Source organism: Trachypithecus francoisi, unplaced genomic scaffold (assembly GCF_009764315.1).
Source record: "Trachypithecus francoisi isolate TF-2019V2 unplaced genomic scaffold, Tfra_2.0 Lachesis_group21, whole genome shotgun sequence".
Classification (NCBI taxonomy): Eukaryota; Metazoa; Chordata; class Mammalia; order Primates; family Cercopithecidae; genus Trachypithecus; species Trachypithecus francoisi.
Genome location: NW_022681467.1, coordinates 53,932,212 through 53,947,202, shown reverse-complemented (window position 1 = coordinate 53,947,202; position 14,991 = coordinate 53,932,212). Strand labels below are relative to the sequence as shown.

Here is a 14,991-nt window from a genome sequence, read left to right as displayed (position 1 = left end):
AAAGAAAATGGTAACTGTGGGGTTGATGTACTCGGGGAAGGAAAATGGCCCAATTGGGAAGCCTGGAGCTTTCTGTGCTGGACTGGGGGTGGCTGGGACAGGTCAGCAGGAGCGGTTTTCTTAGAGGGATTGGGAAGCCCGTTTTCTCCTGTGAATCTAGGCCCAGTGGCAGATCTTGGGCTCATTTCTGCCTTTAAAGCTGTTAAATAATTGCAAATCTCTTGAGCAAGGAGAGCCAAGGGATTCTCCAAGTGTTTTATTCTTCCTGAAAAACAGGCCCAGGGATATCTGGATAGAGAAACACCTGATCAACAAGTTTGTCATAAATAAGGATGGTGATAGGTGCAATGGAAAGCTACATGGAAGGACCTAGACAAATATTTTTAAAGTTAAATCACTTATTTTTTTTAAAGCCCTGCGCAGAAATTCCCAAGGTATCAAAAACAAATGAGAGAAGCCTACATCAGCCAAGAATGGGTGTGGACGTGGACATTCTGGAAGGGAGACGCTGATGAGTTAAGAATGTCTAAGGCACACTTTGTGTTCTGTGCAACATCCCATGGGCAAGTACGCAGGGGACTGTGTCTTCGGGATTCAGGGGAGCTCTTCCTTTGCCTGGCATGGCCCTGGGTGCCTGGCAACCGACATGCACCACCCCTGGGCAGAAGCTCCGCCTGGATTCAGTGCACGCCCTGCTTGGGCCAGCACAGCTCTCGCGCAAAAGCACCTTTGAAGCTTCTGATCTCATCGTCGAGCTCTAGGCACTTGTTCAGGCCTGGCACTGCAGATCTCCAGCCGATGAAGCCCTGGGTGGTCTGTGGGACTGGGGGTGATGGAAGGACCTAGAATGGAAATGCAGGGGATTTAGTGACTTTGGGCCACAGAGACATGAGGCATCCAGCATCGGCATGTGAGGCAGGGGTGGAAAAGACAAAAAGAAAAGCCAGCCTCCCTGATGTGTACTGAAAACAAGCACATTCCAACTGGCTGGACTCAGAGGCTCTCATCTTTCCTGGAAGTGATGAACATCAAGCACATTTCTTTATCGTGTAATGTCTAACATATTTAATTCATGACCTCCAGCAAAATAATTTTTATTTGGTAAGAAAGCAAAAAAAAAAAAAAAAAATATATATATATACAGAAATATCAAGTGCTACAGTTCTCACTGCCTTTTATAAACCGTATGGCACTATTGCCAGATGGCATCTTGGCAGGTGTACATCACTCTGTTTCGATGAGAAGGCTCTATGATCTGCATCTGTGTACACACACACTCCAAACCATAGAGATCACAGGAATGAAAAGCAATTGAATTGAATTTTAAAAACCAAAAGTAAAATGGGCTTCTATCTGGAATAAAAAAACACAACTTCAGTTATCAATTCCTTGGACAGATTTGACATTTTTGGAAAATGAGGGTAAATGTTTAGCAGGTTTTCCCCTTCTTTTGAAATAATCTGTTCTGCTCTTATAAGGGGATTTGAACAAAGGCAACAGTGCGGGACATTTGTTCTAGCAGAAGAACTGAGATAAAGAGGTTTACTGTGCTTGGGGTTATGAGTTCACTTTTACTAATGGAAGCTGCCGGTGAGGCGGTGGCAGGAAGGGATGGTCCCAAGTGGGCTGGCTGCTGCTGTGGATGAAGACCCTTAACATATGCTCTTGATGAACTCTTAAAATTAGTCTCCTGCAAGGCTATATGTAGGGTGGGTCATCAATGAATGCCAGAAGCTTCTTTGAACCAGCTACGAGCAGAATTGTTCAGAAGGGAAGCAGCTCTCAGTTCTGTTTGTCTAGCCAGGCCTTTGGGAGCACACAGACTAACTTCCAAGTCTTTATCTAACTTGTAAAAGAAATGCAGTTGAAATCCACTGTGAGACATCATGTTTCACCCAGCAGAGGGGCAAAAAGATGAAAACACCACTGTTAACAAGGGCATTATAGGAGTAAGGGTGATATGGCAATTATCTTTTTTTTTCTTTTTTGAGGCAGAGTCTGGCTCTGTCACCCAGGCTAGAGTGCAATGGCACGATCTCAGTTCACTGCAACCTCTGCCTCCTGAGTTCACGTGATTCTCCTGCCTCAGCCTCCTGAGTAGCTGCGATTACAGGCATGTGTCATCGTGCCCAGGTAATTTTTATATTTTTAGTAGAGACGGGGTTTCACCATGTTGGCCAGGTTGGTCTCGAACTCCTGACCTCAGGTGATCCACCTGCATCGGCCTCCCAAAGTGTTGGGATTATAGGTGTGAGCCACCACGCCCAGCCTGGCAATTATCTTTTGAAAGTGCAGATGCAAACACCCTTTGACCCAACAATCTATCCTGAGGCATTCATTCTAAAATATCCTGATAGCTACACACGTACACACCCATGGTGGTGCAAGGGATGCCTTGTGGAGCTGTTTGTAATAGCAAACGATTAGACACAAGCTGCATATCCACCCATGGAGGCTCATTCACTATGGCCCATCCACACCATGGTGTGTCATGCAATGGTTTAGAAGGATGAGATAAACTTCTAAGAGAAAAGAGGTGCACGAAACTATTCAAAGTATGGGACAAGCTGTGTAATAACAAAATGAGGCCAGAGGCCCATGGATGTCCTTGTCTATGCAAGAGTGCATGCCAAATGGATGACAGTGGCTCCAGGGGTCCAGAGGGAAGGAGGGATCTCATCAGATGGCCTTTTAGGTATCAAGGTTACCTATTAAAAATAAATATGTTTTTAAAGACTCTGGTCACCAATGAGAGGATGGGAAGGTGGAAGAAAGGTGGAAGAAGGAAACCAGTTACCTTTTTTTTTTTTTTTTCTGAGATAGAGTCTTGCTCTGCCGCCCAGGCTGGAGTGCAGTGGCGTGATCTCCGCTCACTGCAAGCTCCACCTCCTGGGTTCACGCCATTCTCTTGCCTCAGCCTCCCAAGCAGCTGGGACAACAGGCGCCCGCCACCGCGCCCAGCTAATATTTTGTATTTGTAGAGAGACAGGGTTTCACCATGTTAGCCAGGATGGTCTCAATCTCCTGACCTCATGATCCACCTGCCTTGGCCTCCCAAAGTGCTGGGATTACAGGCGTGAGCCACTGCGCCTGGCCACCATTACCATTTCTTGGGCAAGAAAGGAAGTTTGGAGGTAAGCAGAGGCTGGGGACCTTTCTCACCTGAATCAAAGTTCTTTTCCTTACCCCTGCCACCCCACAGGCTCTGTCTGGTGAGTGTGGCTTTAACAGCTGGCCCTTGCTCCTAGACAGGAGTCTCTCACAGGAAAAAACCATGTTTCGGTTTGTTCTGGTGCCTGAATGGTTCCTCCCTGCTTCCCATTCTCCAGGAGGGGCACCTCTCTGGTATCTAGGTGGGGGCACTTTCTTTGGAAAGAGAATAACTGTGGTTGTGCAGAGCAGGCCCAGGGAAAGTCCAGCCTCAAGGGCAGGCAAGGGATCTGTGGGGACAGCGTGTGGCTGAGGGACACTATAGACACTAAGCAGATCCCATGCCACCATATTCTTGGGATGGAGGTGGAGGCAGGGAGTTGGCAGAAGTAAAGCCCAGCTCTGGAAAAATGTCCGACCTACATCCCAGTCTCTCTTCTTCTGTTCTCCGGCCAGCCCAGTGTTCTAGGCCACAGGAGAGCGAGCTCCCTAAATGGGTGCATTTCATCTGAACAGTCACCTTTGTAGGCACTCATTCCAAGAAAATGACAGACCCAGAGCAAATTGCTGTGTCTACAAGGGTGTTCCTTGCAGGATTATTCTCCCAAATCTCATGCCGGATACAACCTCGATGGCCAGGGACAGGAGGACGATTAAATAAATGATGCCAGATCCACACAGTGGAGAAAAACGCAGCCATTAATATAATAGTGATATAGAGTGCTTTTTTTTAACTGCATGGAAAGATGTCCAGGGTATGTTGTTAAGTGGAAAAATGAGATTACAAAGCAGCCTGTGTAGTTTGATTTGTAAACATATATCTAAGAAGTATATGTGTGTGTGTGCACAAGTGTGTGTATATACATATACATGGACATACATTTGAGGAATATTTGAGGGTAACATTTAAAAGCAGGGCTCTGGAATCAGACACACTTGCTGTGTGGCCGGGGAAAGGAATTCAGCTTTTTTTAGCTTCAGTTTTCCCATCTGCACAATGGGTTTGAGGATGATAGTATCAGGGGCTGCAGCGGAAATAAGATGAGACAGCCGACGTGAAGCAGTCAGCACGGTGAGCAGCTAAGAGATAATAACAAGAACTTGAGCTGGTGAGGTGGTTACTCTTATAGGTCGAGGGACGTGTAGGAAAACCTCTGGAAGGAGCACCCCCAAAACGTTAATCATGGGTAAGAATCTATATGGGAGTTTTAATTATCTTATATTTTGCTGTATTTCTAAATAGTTTTTAGCAGTGGCTCTATATTGCTTTCTATTTGGGGGAAAAGCTGTCAGCATAACTCAGTGGAGACATTCATTCATTCATTCATTCATTGGCGCTCACAGATGCTTACCCACCAAACGCTCACTGCTTGCCAGCTATCCCATCGGACCATGAGCATGCCAGGCAAAGGGCTGCAGCTGAACTCCCCTTGCCCTGCGGCCTGCATCTTGGGTTTTCATCTGCTCTCCCCGTCAGCACGTAGAACCACCTTCTCCATAGCTGGGCAGAGGGTAGAACCCCCGACCAAAATGACAGACCCTTGAGACATATGGAGCTCAACAGTTTCTAGAGGAATCTGAGCCATGTCCGCCACGGTGCAGGCTTCAGGTGATAGCATCGTCTAAGACCTCTCTTCTCTGGGTTTGCCCGGTCACTCCTGTCCCTCTCCCTACAATCTTTTCTCCACTTAGCAACCGGAGCCATCTTTTCAATAGGCAGGTCTCACCCTTTCACGGTCCTGCTTACAACCCTCCAGTGGCTTCTGCTCTAACTTGGGCTCCAACTGCAATCCTTCTTCTAGCCTGCCCACTTCTCCCTTCATATTTCTTCCCATCCCTTCATATCCTTTCTCTGCCCACACCTTCTCCTCCTGCCCCCACCCTCCACCCAAGCTCCCACCACCTCACCTTGCCTTGCTGTTCCTGAAACATAGCAGCCTGTGTTCTGCCTCAGGGCTTTCGTACATGCTGTTCCCTGTGCCTACAATACTTTTCCTAGGGTGGGTGCCTGGTCATCCGTCAGTCCTCAGCTCAAACGGTACCTTCCCTGACAACCTCGCCCTCTCTTATCCTGTGACATACCACTGGCCTGTTTCCTCCATGGTGCTAGCACAGCATATCCAAATGGTGTTGATTTTCTTGGTTAATGTTGGTTCTCTAGACCCAGACATGTGGGCTGGGGTCTTCTCTTCTTGTTCATTACTGTTTTCCCAGCCAAGCAATTGCACCTTAGTAATAATAGCTGACTGTCATCGGCACTCTCTAAACATGCTGGGCACCCCGCTGAACTCTGGCGGCACTCCCTGAAGTAGGTACTTCATTAACCTCCATTGTATAAGAGAGGCAGGGGAGACACAGAGAGGTCAAGCTACTTGCCCAAGACCACACAGGAGGTGAGCAGCCTAACAGCACAGGGATCAGGTGGTCTGATTCCAGAGCCCCCACCTGGACCTGCCCTGCTTTCCTGCCCACCCCCTGGAAATGTTTGCTGAAATAATGCATGAAGACCCCATTTCCTGCCCGCTCTCTGCTTCTGTAGAGCAGGAGGTCATGGCACTCGCACGTGTAGACTTCAGCCTGGAATATTTCCCATGGCTGGGTTTGGGAAGGGCGTGGATCTGGGCTCTGCACCTGGCACCGCTATGCTCTTACCTTCAGCACTGGCTTTGCACATCTGGAGCCATCGGTTTCCCTTGGGGCTTATTTCTTACTTAGGAAAATCAGTATTTAAAAACAACGATTCAAACCTTGATGTACTTCTCCACTGGGGTCACCGGCCGGATGCGGAAATGCTCAGGAAGCTCGATTTTGGGCGTTGGGGTGGGGAGATCTTCTTCACACTTGACCAACTGAAACAGAATCCCCAGAGACAGGAAACCTCAGGTGAAGCTGGGGGAAATGTACTCCAACATAATTCCCAGAAGCCTCGGGATGAAGCTGGGGGAAGTGTCCTCCCCATTGCTTCCCCTAGAAAGCACATGTTACAGACACAGAAGTGGGGCATGGAAACGGGAGGCAGAGGCTTGTCTTAGTTACACCGTTAGGAAAGTAGCGGGGGAACCTCAATGCAGGCCTGCTGCACCCAAAGCTGAGACCCATCTCCGACCCCTCCTGCTGCTCACTGCAGCCTCCTGATTTACATCCCCTGTGGGGGAATTTGAGAAAATGTTACCATTTATAGACTCAAATTTTTAAATGCTGAAAAGGGTTGAGTGTAGTGGCTAATGCCTGTAATCCCAACACTTTGGGAGGCAGAGGTGGGAGGATTGCTTGAGCTCAGGAGTTCAAGACCAGCCTAAGCAACTTAGCAAGACCCCCATCTCTACAAAAAATACAAAAATGAGCTGGGCATGGTGGCGTGTGCCTGTGGCGCCAGCTCTTTGGGATACCAAGGTGACAGACTGGCTTGAGCCTGGAGGTGGAGGCTGCAGTGAGCTGAGATCACACCACGGCACTCCAGCCTGGGTGACAGGTCCAGACTCTGTCTCAAACAACAACAAACAAACAAAAAATGCCAAACAGTTTTCAGGACCAAACTTTAACATATTAGAGGAGAGCCTCCACGCCTCCTTTTAAATTTTAAAGCAATGTCAAGTTTTTTGAAAACCCAATTTAATTACATATAAGGAATATTAATATAGACTCTTTATGCATATTATATTAAAAAGAACTCATTCTATGCATAAAATTTCAAATTGTGATACCTTCCAAGAATTAAAAACAACCTCATTAAGAACAGCATAATTTCAAAGCTAGTCTGGTGGGATGAATTACAAATGGGGTTAACACTGCTGTGAATCGTGGATGCTTTGAATGATGCGGTGTTTTAATTAATTCTGCATCTCTTGTGTTCTGTCCTGAAGTTTGACAGGTTGCAGATTGGTGGCCACCACCCCACTGGAACCCACAGCAGCATTTCATTTCCAGACTCAGAAGATTTCATGTAAACATCTGGCTTTCTGGACTCTCTTGAGTGACGGGAATATGCGGTTGGCCTTCCCATATGGTTGCACTTGTCTGGGCTCATGCTGGCTGCCTCTTTGGACAGGACCGGTGGCCTCTTTGCCTGAGTCTCCCCACTTTCTGATTAATTATGCTTGGCCTTGTCTCCTGTTTCTGTCACCTAGCTGGTCCCTGTAGACTTCCGGACTTGTGATTTTTAGGGAATACCAACAGCATTTTCCCAAGAATCCCTCGTATGTCACTTGGCTTCGCAGCTGGGCGAGCTGTCCATGGCCTTCTTGTATCTGCACCTCGCAGTTGCTCAGTTAGGCAGGTGAGGACTCTCATCCCACTTTACAGATGGGAAGTCTGAGGTCAGGTGGCCGTGGCATCAGACCCACCCGCTTCTCACCTGAGTGTGGTCCTTATCAGTTGTGTGGCTTTGCAGGTCTGGGAGCTCAATTTCCTAATTTGTAAATAGGCATAAAATAGCACCTGTCTCTGCACCGGAGTTCTTGTCCAGATTTGACCGGCTGGTTCTGCCGAAGCACCTAGAACATGCCTGGCCTGTGGTCAGTGCCCAGGAATCTGTGCAAGGCGGGAAGCTTCTGGTTTCGGAGTTAGTGATCTTTGCCTACAACATGCTGTTTAATTTTATTCTTGCAAGTTATAGACTTTGTAATCATTCATTCTTTGAAATGATTGATTCTATAACCTCGGGGCTCATCAAATGTTTACCTCCTCGAAAGGGGTTGTTAAAAACCCCCACTTCTGGGGCCAGTTCTGCCGTGCTTCCGATTCAGCCTTCAGACGGTATTTCCTGAAAAAGAACGTTTCTGAGTGCTGGGCAACATGGAAAAAGGTTCAAGCGTTCTGTGGGGGACATTTCCACTCTCTACGAACATTGACTGGATAGTGGTTCTGCACCAGGAATGGAGTGAGGAGCCAGAGAGTGTGAGAACCTCTGACACTGAGCACCTCCCACCAGCAAGGGAGACACACGGCTGTCGAAGGAGAGATGCTGGTTGGCTGTTACTGCTGGGAGGGTATGCCGGGTAAGGGCCGGTCTGGGGCGGATTCTGCCTGAGGAGGTTTCTAGGTACCAGACCTCTTATTTTGGAGGCCCTTATGACCTGAAATTTAAGGAGGTGCAAAAGTAAAGGAGGCGCTCACTCCCTGCTTCCTGCAAGTGCAGACAGCATCTGCATAACCTTGACATGGAGCATTCCCTAAATATTGCAGCCCAAGTGCCTCACTTTCCCACCCTGATCTGGCCTTGCTTTTGCTCCATGCTAATATCGTTTATATCTAACTACCCACGAGCTGAGTGGCATTGCAGTTGACGAGCTTACGTGCCACATTTTGTGAACATCGAATTAAACACTGAGTCATTTTGAGTTTTCTAGTTTCTTCTATTTTGGAAGAAATAGAATATTCGATATTCTTCTATTCAATATCAGCATATCCCCACCCCACAGTTTTGGAGGCCCTGGTCAACTCTTTGCCCTGGGCATGAGCATCTAAGGCAGAGTCTATTTCAATCAAGATGTAACATAAGCCACAAATATGAGCTGCATAAACAATTTTAAATGTTCTATTAACTACATTAAAAAGAACATAAGAATAAACAGGTGACAGTCTTTTTTTTGGATGGAGTTTCGCCTTTTTTTGCCCAGGCTGGAGTGCAATGGCGTGATCAGGGCTCACTGCACCCTCCGCCTCCCAGGTTCAAGCAATTCTCCTGCCTCATCCTCCTGAGTAGCTGGGATTACAGGTGTGCACCACCATGCCTGCATAATTTTGTATTTTTAGTAGAGATGGGCTTTTGCCATGTTGGCCAGGCTGGTCTTCAACTCCTGACCTCAGGTGATCCCCCTGCCTCGGCCTCCCAAAGTGCTGGGATTATAGGTGTGAGCCACGGCACCCGACTGACAGTCATTTAAATAATCTTTTTCTTAAAAATAAATCTTTGTAATTTGTTGTGCAATTTACACTTACAGTTTAACCCCATTTGGACCAGTTACAATTTAAGTGTTCAATAACCACGGGCCCTGTTGAAAGGGGAGGGGCCATTTAGATTTGGGTCTTGGAGGATGGGAAGTTTGTCTGGTGAAGAGGAGAGGAAGGGGCATTTCAGACAGAGGAAACAGATTCGCTGTGGTAGCATCTCCTATTGGGACGCTTGGATAAAGATTTTGTAAAAAATAGGTGTGCATTTTATGCCAAATGATAAAGTTTTTCTATTTATAAGAATCTATATGATTTTTCATAGAATATAGTTTTCCATAAAATAAATTTATGAAGTGAAACCAATTGAAAGACAGATACAAAGTGCCTAATATAGGTTTTACAAGGAAATGGTAAAAATTATAGAGGGTAAATAGGATAACTGAAGTTTAGAAGGTAAGCACGTATATTTTGTTGTTACTACAACTTACTCACTTGCATCTAAATCAGTAACTTCCCATATGAGTTAAACCTTCAAAGAGATGCAATAATACGTAGCAGATAACATGCCAATTAAAATATCCATGACAAATGTCTGCTAGACATACATCTTTTAGAAAATGGATCTATCTTTAAACTTAAAATATATTACTTAAAAACCCAGGAAAATCAGGGAATTTTCATGTATTTCATTCAAATTGAACAAATATTAGGATTTTTGCTTTCTTTCTTTCTTTTTTTTTTTTTAATTTGGGCAGGCACGGTGACTCACGCCTATAATCCCAGCACTTTGGGAGGCTAAAGCGGGTGGATCACGACATCAGGAGTTCAAGACATGCCTGGCCAAGATGGTGAAAGCCCGTCTCTAATAAAAATACAAAAAAATTATCAGGGCGTGGTGGCGGGCGCCTGTAATCCCAGCTACTCGGGAAGCAAAGGCAGAGAATTGCTTCAACCCAGAAGGCAGAGGTTGCAGCGAGCCAAGATGGCGCCACTGCACTCCAGCCTGGGCGACAGAGCAAGACTCTATCTCAAAAAAAAAAAAAAAAATATATATATATATATGTTCTAAAAACATGAACACATTCTGGTTGGATGCTGAGGTTTGAAGAAAAAAGAAGAAAACAAAAAACATGAACACTTTAGTTGGATTTCAACAAGCAAATCTGTGCTGATTGTTGGAAGCCAATCTCTCACGTCTTCCTGGTGGGCCCAACAGGAGAGGGAGAAGGAAAGGGAGAAAGGCACTCCTGTCGCTCTCATGTCCCTAACACTGACCCCTTTCCTCAAGGCCCCTGACCATCCTCAGCGCACACCCCTCGAGTTTAGTGGTTGACCACCTCCTGGACTTGGTGGGGAAACTGAGACCCCAGGTGTGGACACTTCAGATGGGAATAAGAGCCCACCGCGTTACCGGATCCCAGGCGTTACCAGATCTCATCCTGAGCCACAAGGTTCATGCGTTCAGCCGCCGCTGTGCTGAGCGGTTTCTGCGCCATGAGGCCCGGGGCTCCGTGCGCCCAGCTAGCTCTAGCCCTGGGCTCGGCGTCTCGCGTCTCCTGGAAGACCGGTTGCCAGGCAACGCAGGACTCGGAGGTGGAGATGGCGCAGCACCTGGCGAGGGTGGGGTCGCTGTGCTTTCGCCGCGTCGCTTGGGTACGAGCTTGCTGCCATCCTTTGCTCACGTTTGGGCCCTTCGTCCACCTCTCAGCCCATTTGTTCCTCTGCGGAAAACCTCGGGGAAACCTTCAGACCTAACACTCTAACCTTCTTTGAAAATTTAAATCCGCAGTGGAAGCATGCACACCTACAAGTGGACAAACTCTCAAGTGTACAGAGCTTAATTGAGTATGTCAAAGAGAAGGCTCGCCTGTAAACACCACCTGGAGATTAGAAAACAAATCATTGCCAGCCTGCCCCAGCGGCCCCCAGAGTCATCGTCCTCCTTGGCTCTCATTGACTTCCCTCTGCAAAGATTAGCTTTGCCATGATTTGAACTTTGTGTGCGTGGAACCATCCAGATGTTCTCCTCTGTGCCTGGCTGCCTTTGCCCAATGTCATGATTGACAGAGCATCCCCATTGCTGTGAGTGGCCCTAGCGTTCATTTCTGCTCCTGATCAGTATTTGCTGATGGACGTTGCATTGAGTTTTTGGTCACCACCAAAGTGCTGCTATAAATATTACGGCACATGTCTTTGGAGAAAATAGGCATTTTAGTTGGCGTCCACTCTTTGTAATAATCCCTAAATGAAATTCACAGATAATGTTACCTCCGGACTCCACCACGCCACACTCTTTTTCCCTGCCTATAAGCAGTAATCACTCTACAGTTGGGGTGCTCAGCCAGTGTTTGTTGATTGACTCATTGACCCCCTAGGTTTCCGCCATACCCCATTGTTGTGGACCTAGAGCTGGAAAACGGCTCTGAGACAACAGCAAGGGGATCATCTGCACGAGGTAGGGGGACATTTTTCTGACTTAGCAGCCATGAGATGAGCAGATGTCCAGAGCCTGCCTTGGGGGACTGAGAGAGGAGAAAGCATGATTCAGTTGAGCTACATGTTACCTCCTAGACAATTACCAGGGCACTGGTCTGGGAGGATGCCAGTGTGTGTATCCACCACTTAGGTATCTGAGACTCCCCCTGGTTCATCTCCATGGCCTCTTCCCTTATCAACAGATTTGTACTTTTGTACAGTGTTTAGAGGGGGCTCAGCTGGTGTGTTTTTCCTCATAGCACATGTTGCTTTTCCTGGTTGTTGGCAATGCCTGGCCCACGCCCAGTATTGGGGTGGTCCCGACTGTCCCTCAGCTGGATTAGTGAGTGGGCAAGCAGAGGCTGGCATTGGAGCTGAATTGATTAATTAATGAATATATAACATTCCAGACCCACGGCTGAGCCAACTGCAAGCTAGTGGGCTAGCAAGAGGGTGGACAGATCTCTAGGCAGGAAGCTGGGGTTTTCTTCCTGGACTGTTCTCCAAGGTCACCATTCTTACAACAGAGGGGAAGATATTCTGGGAGGAAATAAGTGGATGGCTAGGAAGAATGATCCCTTATGTAGTAAGAACAAATTCTGCTTTCCTCCTTGGGAGGTTTTGAGACATTTCTGTTAAGATGATTAATTAAGACTAAATTCATTAACAGTGCCAGACACTGAGGGTTCCTTCATCCTATGGATGTGTGTTGAGAGCTTTTCATGTGTCTGGTGCCAGGAGGGAGTCAGACCTGCAACGTCTCTGCTTCCCTGGAGTTGGCACATCGAGTGGGAAGACAGATAATGAAGCCAGGAAACAAATGCACGTGTGACCTCGTGCCAGGGAGAGAGGCATGATGCACTAGGAAGAGAGTCACACCAGGGCATGAGGCCAGCGGGGCAGGGACAGGCCAGGGGCTGCGGGGCTATGTTAAACAGGCAGTCAGGGAAGGTTTCTCTGGGGAGGAGACATGCGGGTAAACATCTGGTGTGGAAGATCAGAAGAATTTCCCGCGGAGTGGGGGGTGCGGGGCATAGTTCTCCAGGCAGAACCAACATGGGGTGTTTGAAGAACGCAAACGAGGCCAGTGCAGCTGGAGGGTTCCACGGAAATGAAATGGGTGCAGAAATGGAGAAGCAAGCACTCTGCGTCCTCCAGGAGTGTGAGCTAGCAGGTAAGCAGATGTGAATGCAACTAAATGATAACGCAGCCTTATATATGAAATGTTGTAGGGTATATGTGATTCAGAGCCAGCCCCAGTTGAGACAGAAGAGGACAGAGGAGGTGATGAGTGAGTTGGGTTTTCAAGGATGAGTAAGAGTTTGCTAGTCTTCTTCATTCTCCTTGGCAATATCTGCACAGGGTAGCCTGAGTCCAGGACTAGAAATGGGTAGAGCACTGGACAAATGTCCAGGTTTTGGGATCCGACGTAGCTCAGGTCTCGGGTTTGCCACGTGCCATCTCAATGACCTTGTGCACATTGCTTAACAACTCTGAACCCCCATTTCCTCATCTGGAAAAGGGGATCCTGACTACACCTCCCACTTGTAGGGATCTGCAGAGGCTGAGAGGAGCAGAGGCTGAGAGGAGCAAAGGCAGAGAGCTCTGCAGGGGCCTGACAGCAAGGCTCCCAAACAATGGAGGACTTCACTCCTGGTTTATCACATTTGTCGCCAGGGTGCAGGCAGGTCCCTCAATCTAAGACACTAAGATTTGGGGGAAGATGTGGGGAGATGGAAATGTGGCTTTGGGTGGAAGTGGAGTTTGCTTCTTGAGCATGTCAGTGTTGAAGGAGAGGCTGTGGATGACCGGTGGCTGGAGGCTGTCCCCAGCGAAGGCTGGGTTCCCTCTTTCTCAAGAGGTGAGAGAGGACCCAGAGCTGCACTGACCAGGGACTGCTCCTCTGGGCTCTGCCCTGAGGCTGAGGCTGTCCTGGTCACCCTCAGGGCACCAGCATTCCCTAGCCCCTGCAGGGCACTTCCCTGCCTGCTCTGATTTCATGGTGAGAGGGTCTGGATCTGTGTTCCCAGCAAATCTCATGTTGAATTCTAATCCCCAGGGTTGGAGGTGGGGCCTGATGGGAGGTAATTGGATCATGGGGGTGAATTTCTCATGAATGGTTTAGCACCATCCCCTGGGTACTGTCATTGCCATTGTGAGTGAGTTCTTGCAAGATCTGGATGTTTAAAAGTGTGTGGCCCCTCCCCCGGCCCTTGCTCCTGATCTGGTCTGTGATGTACCTACTTCCCCTTTGCCTTTTGCCGTGATTGCAGCTTCCTGAGGCCTCCCCAGAAGCCAAGCAGATGCCAGCATTGTGCTTCTTGTACAGCCTGCAGAACTGTGAGCCAATGAAACCTCTTTTCTTTATAAAAAGAGGTTCTTTATAAAAGTCTCAGGGATTTCTTTGTAGCAATGTGAGAAGGACCTCATACAGATGGTCACAGCAACCCCTTGCAGAGGGCTTTGTGACTATTTTGCAGAAGGGAAAACTGGCTCGGTGAGGAACCCTGGCCTCGGAGGGCAGCCCTTCTTCCTTCCTTCCTAGGGGCAGAACTCCTGAGGAAGATGGGGAGCCGACATTTCCGGGTCTTCCTCACTCTGGTAACTAGGGAAGATGCCTTTATCTTCCGAGATGACTTTCAAGGCTGAAGCATGACTGTCAATTTCGGCAGTAAGTGAGGGCTGAGGAAGCAGTGCAGGTCAAGCTTTTTCTGAGGTGGTATCTGTAAAAGGCAAAGTTTTGCCTTATGGCAGCACTGGTGGGGCCATATTGGAACCTGCCATACGTCACTGCAGCTGACACGCAGACTTAGACACCCTGAGACGCCCACCTTCTGGGTCTCCCCTGAGACTCCTTTGTTTCAACCAACTATGAACAGAGCCACAAGCTTGCTCTGTCCAATCAGGATGTGCGTTATCAATCCTTCGTTAGCAGAACCACCGGGAGCCCCTCTTCCAACCACTGAAATACGTCTCCCACTTGACGGTAGGGCCGGCTTCAGCAAATAAAAATACAAGATGCCCAGTTAAACTCGAGTTTGCATGGGGCTGTACTGTACTTCTACTAAGAAATCACTCACTTGTCTGAAATTCAAATTGAGCTGGGCATCTTGAACCTTCGGTGCCACCCCACCCTCAGTGAATTTCTTCACTGGTCCATGCCCCATGCTCAGCAAGTTGAGACATTCACATACATCAAACTCTATTTTTAGTTTTAAGCTCTGGTGGTCTTTTTCTTTGTTTTGTATATCCTCCTCCATTTTCCTCGCTCTGGGGGTTGAAACCCCCTCCCTCTGATATATGAAACCAATTCATGAGCCCCTGGCAGACACAATTTCTTCAACCTAATTTTTTTTTTTCTGGCAAAATTGTTATTCCACATAGATTTCCAACAGGAAGAGCGGAGAGAGAAAAAGAACTGCCGTACTTGCTGACTACACATGGGAAACTAAGAAAATATTTACAGCTTGCAGA

The 14,991-nt window shown here is 47.8% G+C and overlaps 1 protein-coding gene across 1 annotated transcript; it reads right to left on the bottom strand.

The window, feature by feature from the left end:
- Positions 1-362: 362 nt before the first annotated feature.
- CUNH20orf85 (chromosome unknown C20orf85 homolog) lies at positions 363-10,594 on the bottom strand. Its single transcript, XM_033186860.1, has 4 exons — positions 10,471-10,594; positions 7,831-7,912; positions 5,898-5,999; positions 363-842 (listed from the first exon to the last, which is right to left on the bottom strand). The coding sequence occupies exons 1-4, from the start codon at positions 10,536-10,538 to the stop codon at positions 681-683; spliced, it is 414 nt and encodes a 137-aa protein (XP_033042751.1). The 5' UTR covers positions 10,539-10,594; the 3' UTR covers positions 363-680.
- Positions 10,595-14,991: the final 4,397 nt, after the last annotated feature.